Source organism: Chionomys nivalis, chromosome 6 (assembly GCF_950005125.1).
Source record: "Chionomys nivalis chromosome 6, mChiNiv1.1, whole genome shotgun sequence".
In the NCBI taxonomy this organism is placed as follows: domain Eukaryota; kingdom Metazoa; phylum Chordata; class Mammalia; order Rodentia; family Cricetidae; genus Chionomys; species Chionomys nivalis.
This window is the reverse complement of record NC_080091.1, coordinates 12995398-13011441: the sequence shown is the minus strand read 5'-3', so window position 1 is coordinate 13011441 and position 16044 is coordinate 12995398. Positions and strand designations below refer to the sequence as shown.

General features: G+C 36.9%; 1 protein-coding gene across 2 annotated transcripts in view; it reads left to right on the top strand.

Moving 5' to 3' along the window:
* The window catches only part of Psme4 (proteasome activator subunit 4), a 110990-nt gene that overhangs the window by 29644 nt on the left and 65302 nt on the right, over positions 1–16044 (top strand). For both annotated transcript variants that reach the window (XM_057773122.1, XM_057773124.1), the window contains exons 4-13: positions 1837–1881; positions 3735–3884; positions 4537–4600; positions 5659–5733; positions 6873–6995; positions 9021–9113; positions 9920–10185; positions 13016–13202; positions 14230–14319; positions 15924–15988. In XM_057773122.1, the coding sequence (XP_057629105.1) occupies positions 1837–1881; positions 3735–3884; positions 4537–4600; positions 5659–5733; positions 6873–6995; positions 9021–9113; positions 9920–10185; positions 13016–13202; positions 14230–14319; positions 15924–15988 (1158 nt within the window). The remainder of the gene's footprint in view (positions 1–1836; positions 1882–3734; positions 3885–4536; positions 4601–5658; positions 5734–6872; positions 6996–9020; positions 9114–9919; positions 10186–13015; positions 13203–14229; positions 14320–15923; positions 15989–16044) is intronic.

The window sequence follows — 16044 nt, the reverse complement described above, 5'->3', positions numbered from 1 at the left end:
TACAGATATCACAGGTTAGAGAGATTGTACCCTTTTCTGAATAAAGAGCATAAATTCCATGGTGCAGGCCTTATGTGGAAGAAGGGGTTGGAATTTACTTTATATGAATGAGATCACGCTCTACAACCCTCTACCCTATAGCAAGTTACAGAAGTAGGTGTTATTAATTTCCGTGTCTGTTTCAAGAATGAAGGCAACACTTAGCTGTGCAGTCTCTAATGACTTGTTTTTTGGAATAGTTTGTGATGTTAGGATAGTTTCTTGGTGTAGGAAATTATTTAGGAGAAGCAGCAGGTTTTCTGTACCATTTAAATCTGAAACCAGTTGCCACCAAGCTAGTAAAATCAATGGGAAGTTAATGTGAGCACAGACATTAGGAAGTGGTAGGGTCGTGTATCTTTTCCTTGTCCTTAGAATTCACCTTTAAAGTATGATCTTAAATTAACTGGGCGGCTTTCTAAACCTACATGTTGGTTGTATAATTTGTTACTAACTGGTTTTTCAATCTAAACTGAAAGAAGATACCAGATATGTGTTGTTTGTTTCCCTGAGGAAAAGCATTTATTGCGTTTTGTAAGCAAATAGAAAGAGGGTTAAGCATCTCTGCACATTTGAACAGCCTTATTAGAAGCACATTGGGTGTCCTGCAGTAATTGGAAAAAAGTGTATCCCCAACTCCCTCTTTTTTCACTAAACAAATATAGATTCCCCAGTAAACTTTCCTAATTCTCTGGGTTTTTTTGTATGAGTGAGAAAAGAGCTGTTCTCTGGGGATCAGAACAGTCCTTCCTGATGTAGCCCCTGTTTTCTGGTGTAAAGGTCACCTTTGAGTACTTTCTGATTTCCCCCTCCCCTAGGAGTTTGAAAGTAAAAGATAATGTTTACAGCAGTTAATAACAAGATTGCAGTTCTCCTTCTAGGCTGAAGTTACATAATGTATTAGGTGCTTATGCAGAGCTTGTTTTATTCTGTTCCTTGGCATCTCTTTGTAGTTTAGTTCTTAAGTTTTCAGAGAAATTGGTCAGACCTCTGCACTTGAATTTCAGAAGAGTTAATGATAAAATGGCTGAAACCTTAATACCCCGTCCTACCCTTGAATATTGGGCATTTTTCTGGTTTTATTAGTGTTTACCATACTGTAAGTAGGCACAGATTTGTTTTAAATTTTAGTTCATGATACCCCTTTGTTTTGTTTGCATTTGACCAGTTTTAACTGTGGTCTAGTTGATATCTTAAACATTCTATACTGGTCATGTATTTAAACCAATATCCATGGCCTTTTCATTGACATTCATGTGAGGTTTTCATTTTGCTCACCTAATTTTCGATGGCTGTTCAAACAGATGGTCGTTTTTGAAATTTTACTAGCAGTAAAGTGCATTGGAGGGTTAAAGAACTTTTTAAAGTTGTTGACAAGAGTTATACCGGTTGTTGGTAAAAGCACAATATATATTCCAGTTTATATTTGATGTAAAATCACTATAATAGAAATAACTATTTAGAATTTCCAGTCATCGGGGTTACTTTGTGTGTGTTAAATATGGCCGTTGTTATCCACTTTGTAAACTGAAAGGGGTTTATCCTTTTTCCAGTATAATGTTTGTAAAAAAAAAAAAAAATGAGCAAAATGAGGGCAGAGGAAAAATCAGCTTAAGAAATCTAGGTAGATTATCCCTTTAATTCTATCTATAGCAAAGAGAAGGTTTAGTTATTACATGTAAACAGATATCTGAATGTGTGTGTATATGTATATATATATCTTTGAGGTATGGGTTGTAGAATTAGCTGTGTTTAAATACTCCAGTATAATTTATCACATGGTTTTTTCTCCTCCAGTTCTGTAGAAAATGTTCTCAAAACACTCGTGAAAAGCTGCCGACCGTAAGTAGCTCTCAGTTTATAAAGCCTCTTGTTTACCTGTGGGCCTTTCCTCATCTTTAGTGTACTTTGAAGAGGAAGTTAAAGGTATAAATAGTTTCTGATATTGTAGTGCTAGTCATTGAACACAACGCAGTGTTCCCAGATCCTGATTGAAGTTTTACTACTTTTTTAAAAAGTTAATTTATTAATATTTTGTGTGTGTGTGTGATTGTGGTATATGTACCGTGGCACATGTGTAGAGGCCAGAGGATGATGTTATGGAATCTGTATTTTTCCTTCCATCTTTACCTGGGTCCTAGGGATTGAAGTCAGGTGGTCAGGTTTGCATGGCAAGTACCTCCTTAGTCATTTCATTGACCTTTAAGTTTTTAATTAGTATTACTTTGCTAGGGACTGACTCTGAAAAATTAGGAAGGGGAATTTGATATACAAGGCCCTTGAAGGTAGAGCATAGTTCAGTGATAGGTGGTTTTGTTTTAAACTGCATCTGTTACATTAGTACCTGGTACAAATTACTTGGTGAACTCAATAGAAGTGTTATTAGACATGTAATTTTGGACTGGAGAGATGGCTCAGCTGTTAAGATCACTGGCTACTCTTCCAGAGGACTCGAGTTCAATTCCCAGCACTCAACTATCTGTAACTTTGTTCTAGGGAATCTGATGCCCTTGTACAGACATACCTGCAGGCAAAACGCTGAAGTACATAAGATAAAAATAAATGAATAATTTTTAAAAATATTTTTTAAATATAATTTTATTTTTTATATAAGATAAAGTGCATTTTTAATTTAATATAGCGTTATGAAAATATAATAGATATGTATATGCTGTATAGGTCAAACCTATAAATTGACTTCTTTGGGAAGAATACAAATTTGTCAGATACAGTACTTCATACCTCATGTTGATTGATAGATGTATTGATTGATTGAGAGGTTGAAACAGGGTTTCAAGTTGCCATGTGGACTTCGAACTACTGGTCATACTACCTTTGTCTCCCAGTGCTAGGATTATAGGTATGCACCTCTCCCCAGTTTCTTTATACCATTTCATATGCATTTAGCAATTTACATGTGGCCTCTATTTAAATCATTATCTTCACTCTGTGTGTGGGGTGTGGGGGGGGCGGGCGGGGGGGCTGACTTCAAGTTTTAAGTCTCTAAATCACAAGTATGCTCCTGGCTGTTTTATGGAATTGCAGAACATCAGATTCTGTAGAACTGTGTCTTCCCACTCCCCTCTGGTATGAGTAGGGGCACCATATGGTTCCCAGAGACTCACCTAAAATGTCTCACACATTTCTGGGCTGATGCTTCTGCCTTAATAGTTACTGATTATTTATCCCCTACATAGGCTTGATTTTTTTTTTTAGATTTTCGAGACAGGGTTTCATAGGCTTGATTTTTTACTAAGAATTTTTCAGTTGCTGTTACTTAACAAAACGAAATCAAAACCACAATCACATTTTCCATGTTGAACTTCATAGGCAGCTTAAGGAACAGGTTTTTTTTTTTTCTCCAACCTCAAAGCAACTTTCTGGGGGTCCTGCTAGAGGAAAAGATTTTCCTTTCTCCTAAATGTGGTTGAGTATTTACTTATTCTGTCTTCGTATACATGTGGTCTTATTGTGGGATATCTTGACATTTCTAGTGTGGCATCTTACGTAGTATATTCTTTTCTCCCACAAGACTCTTCTATTTTACTGATGGGAACAAACCTAGGAACTTACGTGTGCGGAGCAAGTAGTGCTGATTTTCTGGGCCTTTCCCCCACTTCTGTCAGTCATATATAAGTGTTGTGGAGTTTTACTTTGTCAGGTACACGGAAACCTTTTTTTTTTTTTTTTTAAAGATATTTTCCAGCAGATGCAACAGCAGAAATGTTGGAAGAATGGCGGCCTCTAATGTGTCCTTTTGATGTGACAATGCAGAAGGCCATCACTTATTTTGAAATATTTCTTCCTACCTCCCTTCCTCCAGAACTGCATCATAAAGGTTTTAAGTAAGTGTGCATATTTGACATATTCTAGAATACAGCAATACCAAGAACTAGCAAGGAGCTAAAAAAAATGTACAACTCATTGATTCTGTTTAATATATTCAAGTATAAAGGCTAAAGCAGTTGTGTATATGATTGTAAACAAGGAATGCTTATATGACAAGCCCAATGAAAATGATGGTTTTAAGAAATCAGAAGAGGGAAAAAGTAATAATGGAAAAGTGTCAGAAAAGGAGAAAGGCAAACAACATAAGGGGGAAATTGTGACAGTTGCTAAGAGTGGACACGAGCCGGGGGCGGCGGGCGGGCGCGCGCCTTTAACCCAGCTCTCCGGAGGCAGAGGCAGGCAGATCTCTGTGAGTTCCCTAGCTACTGAGAAACCCTGTCTTGGGGGAAAAGGGGGGAGTGGACATTAATTAATAATTTGGGACGTTTAGTAGATGAGATTACATTTTATATCACAAATAAAGAGGAGAGGGAATACTCAGACAAAAAGCATTCCTTTGTTCCATTAATTTTGAAACTTCCAGTATCATTTTTTTCTAGATTGTGTAGTTACCAGTAAGTAAAGTAGACTTTGAAGTATAAAGAGTACCTGGTTTTGAACTGCTTTCTGTAGTCACTTGCTATTCATAACAATGCTTTTTTTCTTCAGACTTTGGTTTGATGAATTAATTGGCCTTTGGGTTTCAGTGCAGAATCTCCCACAGTGGGAGGGGGTAAGTCTTCTATTTTATTCCCCTTCTATAGTTTTAAAATTGGATATAAATAAATCATTTAGTAAATAACTTCTGTTTCTGTTTCTTAAAATTTCTATTAATAATGCTATAGTTAATTCTTTTTCTTTTAAAATAATGCGGTGTTTCTGTCAGTCGGTCTGTCAGTCAGTCTGTGTGGGTATATGCATGTGAGTGCAGATGTCTGAGGAGGCAGAGGCATTGCATCCCCTGGAGCTGGAGCTCTGAGTGTTTTGTTTTGGTTTTGAGGTGCCAGAGCATTCTTTATGAAGAGCTCAGTTTATAGATGGTGAGTTGCAGGTCCTCTGCCATCTGCACCAGGCTGGGAGTGAGGCCTGGGTCCTTCAGCACCACAGAGCACTTAACCTGACTCTTAGAAATGGTAACCTCCACAACACCCCCACCTAGGGGAACTTCCTGGTGGCTGTATGTGCTCGGCAGCTCTAGCTCGATTATAGGAACATCATGGTGGGTTTAGAAACATCGGGAGGTAGAAAGGGACTGCAGAAATACCCAGGTTGGCGACTCAACTGGTGTCACTTGAACGTTGAGGGTAGACATAGCCTTTGTCATAGGTAAATCAGCAGCAGCAGAAGTAGACAAGCGTGTATTATAAAGTGCATGGCTGTGTTTGCTTTAGTTAGTAATTACATAGGTACTGTTGAACATTTGATGGAGATATATGTATAAATTTTCCTTTCAACTTTAATTGTGCATAATGCTTTGAGGGGCATTTTCATTGCAATTGATTTTTAGTGGGTGGCATGAGTCAGATCCTAAATTTGCAAGTTTTTAAAAATCTAGTCAAACTATATTGTTGTAATGATTGCTGAGAACAAATGAGGAGCTGGGCATGGTTACACACACTTGTAATCCCAGCACTTAGGAGACCGAGGCAACAGGATCATAAGCTCAAGACAATTTTGGTACAAGAACCATCCCAAGAAATAAACAAATGAACATAAAGGAATAAGGATTATAACTGACATTTAAAAACAACAAATATGTCTACTTAACATCTTATTTTTGTTTACTTTCAGCAATTAGTAAATCTCTTTGCTCGATTGGCTACAGATAATATAGGATACATAGACTGGGATCCATATGTACCAAAGGTAATTAGAACATTTGGATGTGTATGTCATAGTCCTGATACTAACATGTGTATAGGGGAATTTCTTTTGAAGATTTATTTATTTATGTACTTTATGTATATGGGTGATTTGATTGTATGCACGTTTGTACACCAGAAGAAGGCATTGTAGTCCCATGGAACGACAGTTATAGATGGTTGTGAGCCACTGGGTGGGTGCTGGGAATTGAACTCAGGACCTCTGGAAGAGAAGCCATTGTTCTTAACTGCTGAGCCATCCCTCCAGCCCTGAATTTTCTTTTAACCCTAATGTCAAGTACTATATATGTCTTACAATGAAGTGCATGAACTACAACTTTCAGAATGAATAATTTAAAAAGTAGTAATTATTAGGAATACCATGAAATGTTAAATTTATTAGGAAAATCGTGAATTCACTCCTTCCAAAGAATTTTCTTTGCTAAATTAGGTTGCATTCTAGAGTTTTACCCATTTCCCCTGCTTTTAGTAATTAAAGCTAAAGAGCTAGAGGTGTGTTATTTCAGCTGTAGTAGAATCTCTGGCAAAGTCTTGCAGGAAGTGGGAGTGGATGTTTGAGCAAGACTGTAGTTAACTTTTAAAAACTGAGGGACAGAGGTAGGCCCCAATTTCCTCTCATTTGGGTTCCTATCAGCAATGACAGCTTTAAAATATAAACTCAGTTACATTAAAATACAGTTACTACAATGCTGCCTAGCAGACAGAGTCCTAGGGAGGACATCAGGCAGCTCCAAGGGCTGCTGCTGTCAGGTGTCCTTGCTGTAGAATGGGGGCGTGGGAAAGGAATGTGTGTGCAGAAAGTAAAAGGTTTCATGTTTGACATCAGTATCTTCATTTTTTCTTTTATGTTTAATTATAAATTGTGTCATTGTTTGAATACATGAATTTAACTGCTTCATATTTATGGCCTGTGACCTCAGAACATTATTTAATAAATCTTTAATTTTTACTTTCTAAAGAATAAAGGAAATTATTAGACACTCATAATTTTGCTTAGAGTCCCATGAAAAAAATGAGGGTATATTTAAGATTAATATCTAATAGTCACCTAGTTGTTTAAGGGCTCATTTTGATACTTATAAAACGTTTTATTCGTGTGTTTATTTTGTTTTGCTTTAAAAGATATTTACAAGAATTCTGAGAAGCCTGAACCTCCCAGTGGGAAGCAGTCAAGTGTTAGTCCCAAGATTTTTAACAAATGCTTATGATATAGGACATGCTGTAATATGGATCACTGCAATGATGGTTTGTAAAACTATGTTTTATATAATTTACCTGTATTTTCTTTAACATGCTGAGTCAAGCCCATATTAATAACTTGGTTGGTCACTTGATTGTTGAGTAATTTTCTTTCTTCTCTTCCTCTTTCTGCCTCTTTCCCCTTCCCTCCTCCCCTCACTTTCCCTTTCCCTTCCCCCTTTCTTTCTTGTCCCCGCCCCCTTTCCTGCACTTTTGCTGGGGATTAAACCCAGGGCTTTGTATATGACGCAATTCAGCTATTTCCTGATGTGGTATATCTATTCATAATTCTTGTATCTGTAATGTGGTCATGATCTATCACTCGTAAATCTCCATATGAATTTCAGTGTCATCTTTCAACTATATAAATACACTTTTAGAGCAGCTTTATATTAAAACTATAGGATTTATTTTAATTCTTATAGTACCTTGAATTGTTATTCTGTGTTTGATAGTGTTTCTGTGGAAAAATCAGAATGTTCATACAGATTTACTGTGAGAAATTGAAATTCCCCCATTGTTTCATAGAGAGAACTTTAGTTTTTTCTAAATATTCAAAGGAGAAAAAAATATTTGATGTTTATTTTGGAGGTTTCACTGAATTGGGTAACATCAATCTTGAATTAATTTTGCTCTGTTTTCCCCACATATTTCTCATTAGCACCTTCTTTTTCAATGTGAAGTTATAATTTAAAAAGTTATGCTAATTATTCTATCAGAAATTTGAAAATTGTGATATAGTATTGCTGTGGTTTCTTGAGTAGTTGACCTCTTCTGGTTTCTATCTTGAGAAACAGACATAGACTTCATTTGAGTGGGAAGGCATGTTCTTAATACGGTTTTCTGTTGTTATTATTGTTGTTTTATTTTGTTTTTTGAGACTTGAGGGGATGGCTAAGACAGGGTCTAGCTACATAGCCTTGACTAACCTAGAATTTACTATGTAGATTAGGCAGCCCTTATAGTGATTTTGTTGCCCACGCCTGGGATTATAAGTATGAGCTAGTATATACCCTTTCTGAATATAATTTGATTTGTCTCGCATGCTGTTGAAAGATCATTATGAGACAAACTGGAGAATGAACACCCATGCACCCATGCTGTGTAGCCTTTTAGATGAATGCTATTTTTTTTCCTTCAGTTCCCTCCCACCTTTGGTTATTTTGTGTTTAATAAGAGATTAATAAATAAAAATATTTTTCTTTTGAATTAAAGTGTGCCTCATAAAATGTATGTTGTATAATTTTTTTTCATACAATGAGAAATGTACCCAATGATTCTTTTTGTTTTGTTTTTCAAGACAGGACTTCTCTGTAGCTTTGGAGCCTGTCCTGGAACTAGCTTTTGTAGACTAGGCTGACCTCAAAGTCACAGAGATCCACCTGCCTCTGCCTCCTGAGTGCTGGGATTAAAGGCATGTGGCCTTCCAGTGTTTCATTTTAAGAAATGCTTTTTATACCTTATGTTGCCATTGCGGTTTTTTTTTTTTTTTTGTAAATTGTATACTTGTACATGGGAGGCACAGTATCCATGTGACGGTCAGAGAGCAGCACGGGGGAGTCTGTTCTCTTCATCACGTGTGTCCTGGGTTGAACGCTTTACCAGCCATTTCACTAGCCCCCCATTGCCATCATCCTTGATTATTACATCAAGTTGATAGTCTTTGTGTTAAATTACAGTATCCTTGTTCTTTACTTAAGAACAGTAACATCTACTATTCCCCTAAGTTGCAAGGTGGCACTTTTTCAGTTCTAAAATTAGATTTAAGTGAGTTTTTCTTATGTTTATTGGAATGTTTTAAACTGATGAGTGCAAAGTTCACTAGGGAGTTGTTTTTGACTGATTTAGGGATATAACTGTTAGGATGAAGGGGTCCCACATTAAAGCTTTGTATATAGGGTTTGAGCTACTGATCCATCTATATACAGTATAATATAGACACTAACATATTTATTCATTCTCTCTCTCTCTCTCTCTCTCTCTCTCTCTCTCTCTCTCTCTCTCTCTCTCTCTCTCTCCTGGTTTGGACAGGGTGGACCAAGTAAATTAGTACAAAAACATTTGGCTGGTTTATTTAATAGCATCACATCTTTTTATCATCCTTCAAATAATGGGCGTTGGCTGGTAAGTGTGCTCAGTTTATATTGTAGTGTTTGAAGATTTAAAATATAGTCGTATTTACCTATTGCTCATCTTAGAACTGTAATATTTCCTGTCTTTCTTAAAAGCTTTGGCTCTGTGTAAATGGTTAGACCCGAGTCAGTGTGTTTACAAGACATACAGAAATAAATTGATATGATGATGCTACATGATTAGTGACAAAATGCTAAATATTGGCAAGAACATGATAATAAATAATGCCACGGAAGCATAGGCCCATTGTTTGAATTTTATCTTGTCAGTTATTTTAGCTTTGTCTTTTAATTGCCTGATTAAAGTGGCTTTTAAAAACTGTTATTTGGTAGCAAGGTACTTTCTTTCCTTCCTCCTCCTTTTCAGACGGGCTCTCACTCTGTAGCTCTGACGTTCAGAACTCACTGTGTGGACCAGGTTGATGTCGAGTTATCAGAGATCTATGTCTCTCTGCCTCCTGGATGCTAATTATTAGTGTGTGCCCCCAGTATGTGACTAGAAACTCGTTTGAAACATGGATTTAAGGCAAGGCAGTGAGGTACATGACTGTAGTAGGAAGATGACAGAATTTGTCTGTGCTACAGTGTGACCCCGTCTAAAGGAAATTAAAACAACAATATAAATCCTTGAATTTAGAGGTCACTATTGGATAGTTGGTATAGTATGTCTTTCTGTGTGATTAGAGCGCACAGTTCTTTGTATTCGGAGTATTCTTTTTTTTCTTGAGTGAGAGGAACCTTAAATAGCTATGTTGGAAAGTTGCACCTGCCTAGAACCTATTGTTTCTGTGTCTCCAGAACAAGTTAATGAAACTCCTTCAGCGCTTGCCAAACAGCGTTGTTAGGAGATTACATCGTGAAAGATATAAGAAGCCCTCCTGGTTAACTCCTGTGCCTGACAGCCATAAGCTTACTGATGAAGATGTTACAGACTTTGTACAGTGCATTATTCAGCCTGTCCTCTTGGCCATGTTTAGTAAAACTGGCAGTCTAGAAGCAGCCCAGGCTCTGCAGAACCTGGCACTCATGAGACCTGAGTTAGTAATACCCCCTGTGCTTGAAAGGTAAGTTTAGCTTTGTATGTTTGGTAGATGCCTCAGTCATAGCTTACCTGTCTCTTCCTATGTTCTCCTTTTTTGCCTGTGGCATGTGTTTTTGTGTTTTTGATATTTATATTCACCTGTTCTTAGAGGAGAAGCAAGGTGTTTTGTTTTGTTTTAACTTGATTGAATTGGTAACTTTAAAGGCTTATTGACAAGAAAAAGTTAAATTGAAGGTACTAGCATATTTTTATTTATTTATTTATTTATTTATTTATTTTTGTTTTTCAAGACAAGGTTTCTCTGTAGCTTTAGAGCCTGTCCTGGAACTAGCTCTTGTAGACCAGGCTGGTCTCGAACTCACAGAGATCCGCCTGCCTCTGCCTCCCGAGTGCTGGGATTAAAGGCGTGCACCACCACTGCCTGGCTACTAGCATATTTTATATGAAATAGATCATTTATCTATTTCATCATAATACCCAGGCTTTTACTCATAAATTATGACTTTTTTGTTTGTATTAAACAAACAAAAAATTGTCAGTAAATATTGAGAATGGAATAGAGAATTAATGAAGAAAATTTCATTGTCTTTATTATTTTCATGTAACACAGTCTTCTATCAGTTATATTTTATTTCTTTTTTATGTTGAAACTACTTCCTAAAATTACATTCTAATTAACGTAGTGAGTTCTAGGTAAGCCAGGGCTATGTAGTATGAAATCCTGTCTCAAAACCAAGGACAAAACCCCATAATTTTTCTAGACAATTCATGCTTACTTGTATGTGTATGTATGTTTATGTGTGTCCATGAGCATGCACTTGCAGGTGACTCAAGAGGCAGACGAGGGTGCAGGATTCTCTGGAGTTGGAGTTACAAGTGGTATAATGTGCTGCTGGGGCTGGAAACTGAGTTCTGGTCTTCTGCAAGGATAACAATCTCTCTTAACTACGGAGCCAGCCCTCCAGCCTCAGAGTTCTTTTTAAATGTAAGGGGCTGGTGTTATAACTCAGCACATAAAAGCCCTTGCCACCAAGCTAGATGGCTTACGTTTAGTTCCTGGAATACACATTGTGGATGGAGAGAACTGACTTCTTTGTCTTTTGATGACACACACATGTAGCCAGACCACACAAACAATAAATGTGTAAAAAAAAAAAAATCAAAGTAAGCTGAGTATATTGGTGCATAGTTTTGGTTCCAGCTACTCATGAAGCTAAGAAACATGGATGTTGAGTCCAGGACTTTGTGGCTAGCTTGGGCAACTCAGTAATTCTCTCTGTCAAAAATTAAATAAGCAGGGGCTGGAGAGATGACTCAGAGGTTAAGAGCACTGGCTGTTCTTCCAGAGAACCTGAGTTCAGTTCTCAGCTACCAACCACATGGTTCACAACCATCCATAATGAGATCTGGTGCCCCCTTCTAACCTGTAAGCATACATGCAGGTAGAACACTGTATATGTAATAAATAAGTAAATCTTTAAAAGAAAATGAAATAAGCAAATAGAGATATAAAAAAGAAATGCTTAGAGTTTTGTATTCTCAAAATAAGAGTTAAATATTGTTTCTGCTTTTTTTTTTTTTTTTTACAGTAAGGCATTAACTTGGGTTTTTTGTTTTTCTTTCTTTTTTTCTATGCTGAATATTGAACCTGGTGTGTGGACAAGTGTGTCCTAGGCAAGCACTCTACCATTAAACTACAGCCCAGCCCATGCTTTCTGTTGTCTGACAGGGTCTCATTTTATAGCCCAGGCTTACTTCACACCTTGGAATTCCCAAGTGCTGAGCATACAGGTGTGCAGCACAAAAACTGCTTGTTCTTTTTCTCTCTTTCCCTACTTAAAAGTGGCAGTACTCTTGGGCTGGACACATGCTCACTTGCTGCTATTCCCAGCACCCACGTGGCAGCTCACAACCATTGTGACTCCAGTTTCAGGGGGATTTAGTGTTCTTTTCTGGCCTCCATGGGCATCAGGCGCACACGTGCTGAACAAACATACCTGCAAGCAAAACAGCTGTACACATGAATAAAAATAATTAAATCTAAAAAAAATCAACAATACTACTGTTATTTGCCTTTTGTGCATAAATAGATATTAAGATGCTTGCATATTTCTCTACAAAGTAGATTTTCAGAGGAAAATAATTGAAATTCTGGATGAAGATCCTGGGTATCCACTTTAAAAAGCTAGGTACCTGTAATTCCAGTTCTGGAAAGGTGAGGACAGGAAGATCTTTGGGACTGGCTGTGTGGCCAGTGTAGCCAATCAGTGAGCTCTGATTTCAGTGAGGCTGTCTCAGAAGAATAAAGTGGAGAGATGTGGCTTGGTAGAGTCCTTTGTTAGTACCCACAAAGCTATGAGTTGAGTCCTTAGCACTGCATAGAAAACCTGACACAGTGCACACACAGGCTTGTAATTCCAGCAATTTAAGATCAGAAACTCAAGGTCATCCACAGCTTCATGGTAGTTGGAGCCCAACCTGGGCTACATAAAACACTATCTCAAAACAAGAAAAAGTCTAAGAGATTGAGATTTTGTTTTGTTTTGTAAGAGGAATGGGTAAAATATTTGCACTTTTGTCATTCTTAGCTCAGTATGATATGGGTTAAGTTGGCTGAAACAATGAAAATCTTAGTTTATGTTCTTTTTTACTGGAGTCTGCATGGAGACATGATGAGACAGGGCTTTAGACTATGTAATATTATCTGTATTGTTCCTTTATGTGTGTAAATCTGTTTGTGTTAGTAGGAAATCTCCACTCTAAGCATTCTGCTGTCTATAATCTACAAGTAAAATGCAGTCTATGAACTTACTATATTTAATTTCAAAACTGTATTTTCTTCTAATCTGTAGAACATATCCTGCTTTAGAGACATTGACAGAACCTCATCAGCTCACAGCCACATTAAGTTGTGTCATTGGAGTAGCCCGAAGTTTGGTATCAGGTGGCAAATGGTTCCCTGAAGGTCCAACACACATGCTACCTCTGTTAATGAGAGCATTGCCTGGAGTGGATCCAAATGACTTTAGTAAATGCATGGTGAGCCTGTCGACGATTATGCGTTGTTGCAGTTAGACATCTTTTCTTTTTAGTTAGATATCTTTAAATGACAATGTAGCTCAATGTAAAATTGTATTGAACAGAGTTATATTGTTAATGCTTAAGTTGAGATTTGTGCACAATTGATTTATTTAATACCTTCTTTTGTAAGTAATTTTCCTTAGTTTGCATATATTTAATGGTGATGTTTTAAAACTCATTATATTTTCAAGTTTTTCTTAGACATACCTATAAGTTGTAGGATGGCATCTCTTGCCCTCTTTATCTACATGGGTTACCAAGAGAGTATGATTAAAAGTTACAGAATACAGATGCTAGGCATGGTAGTAGAAACCCACAGTCCAAGCACTTGGGAAACTACGTCAAGTTTGAGACTAGTCTGGGCTACATAGTGAGACTGTGTCTCAGAATAACAAAAACATCTTCTCACATGAATAACAACAGAAAAACTACAGGATATATAATTCCATCTCCTATTTCTACACATTTTCTTCTGATTTACTACTACTTGGCTATCTTTTTCTTATCCTCTGACATTTTAGCGTTTCCCTCTAGTGTTACATTTTCAGGAGGAAAACAAAGTAACTTCTTAATGATTAAAGATTTGAGAACCATGTATATAGTTCTCAGTATACAATGGGAATAAATTTTGTTCTAATTTTGTTATTAAAGCAAAAGCTAGTTAATTGTTAGGAATCTTAAAATGTTTAATTTTAGAGGCGGGTGTGGTGGGTTACTCTCACGAATCTGGTAGGCTGAGCTAGGAAGACCACCATAAATTTGAGTTCATCCTTGGTCGCATCATGACTTTCAGGTTTTCTTTAGCTAGTTTTGCTTTCCCATCACCTCCAGAAAGACAAAAATTAATTCTAAGTGAAAAATACCTGAAAGGTCAGTGTGGGGTCTCCCTTAAAATAATTTGAATATTTGTACTTAGCTTTTGACATAATTTGTGATGAAATAGAATTACTAATTAATATTGCAAATTCTTTATCTCCTCCCATAGATCACATTCCAATTTATAGGAACATTTTCTACTCTGGTGCCTTTAGTAGATTGTTCATCTGTACTGCAAGAAAGAAATGACCTCACAGAAGTAAGGATGCTCTCTGGCTATAAAAGACTTAACCGAAATGTGTTATTACTGTATATGCATAGTAATCTTTGCTTCTTCAAGAGCAGTTTTGGATAGGTTCTAGGAAGTACAGTTACTAAAAGGACAGGGAAGCTGGGTGTAGTGGTGCACGCTAGTGCACATTCCCAGGGCTCAGAAAGCTGAGAACCTGTATTACATTTCAAGATCCTTTCTCAAAAATTGAATAAAAATCATAAATTAAAAAAAATGGTACTGTGTTTGCCTATTATACATGAGGATCTGGGGTCAGTCCCCATCTAAATGAAAAATTTGGTTTTGTTTTTTTTTTTTTTTTTTAACTACAATTACTATTCTGTGAGTGGGTGGTATAGTTAGGAGCCATGTTGTCTCTGGTGGTGAAAGAGCTGTGGTACCTACCCTAGAAAGTGTGGTAAGCAAGGCTTACCTAATAGCTGGCATCTGCTGGTGTATTTCAATTTGTTGTCAGTTTCACAAGGTTTGTTCAGCATAGGTGGTGCTGTCTTGTTTTTTCATCCATCACTGCTTGAAATAACCTTCCCCAGGACTAGTGGCATTTAGTATGGAGGTTTTCTTCATTGCTATGGTTCTTAAAGAACTGTTAAGAAGCACAGAATAACTGAAGCTTCACTAAAAAGAAAACCATTTAAATGTCTTACAAATCAGAAATGCCCAATAGTCTTAGAAATTATAGATAAGAACTGGACACTTGGACCAGTAAGATACCCCAGCAGGAAAAGGCACTTACTGAGCAAGCCTAGTGACTTGAATTTGATCCCTAGAACCCATGTAAAGATGGAAGTTGAAAAGTGACTCTGTAAAGTTATCCTGACTTCAACATGTGTGTCAAATGCACATGTATCCACGACTAAAAAAAATTTTTTTGAATACCACTGAAACTAAAATTAGAGCCTTTAACCACACAAAACAACATGCCAATTAATCTGGGAGGCTGAAGAAGCCCAATTCTCCATGTTCCTACTGAAAGATCCTAGATACCTCTTCATTGTCAAAATCGTATCATCTAGGTACAGAGAAGTGCTGTATATCATTACCTCAAGGAGTCACTCAGTGGCCCATGGGCAGAAGCCAAGCATAAGTCTAAGACTTCCATAGTTTCTCAACAATAATACCTTTAAACCAAGTATTTCTTTGTTATGGAAATGGTTGTCTTTCCATTGTGGAATATTTAATAGTGTATTTGTCCTGCTGTACTAGATACTAGACACTAGTAGTGCCAGCCTACCCAACCCTCCATTGTGAAAGCAGTATCCTGAGGTTTTCAAGTGTGGTTTCTTTTTTGTAAACATGTTGTTACTTGTATCATTTGGATGTGAAGTAGTTCAACACTGTCTTTTACAGCTTTTTGAAAATTGGGTTGATAACAAAGTTGTTGGTTGCCTTGATTCAAATAAAGTAGTGAAGTGGCTTTGAATTGCATATGTAGTTATGGTGTTTATCACAGTATCCAACACAAAAACTTACACAGGAATATTTTTTTTATTAGGTCATAATTAAATTTCATTAGTTCAGAGGGAAAATGTTAAATATATTTGTATTTTTTTTTCCACATTGCAATGTTATAGATTGAAAAAGAACTTTGTTCGGCCACAGCTGAATTTGAGGATTTCGTCTTACAATTTATGGACAGGTATGTTGATAACTCAGTCCTATTTTTTCTCCAGTAGCTTTAAAAGGGGGTGGGAT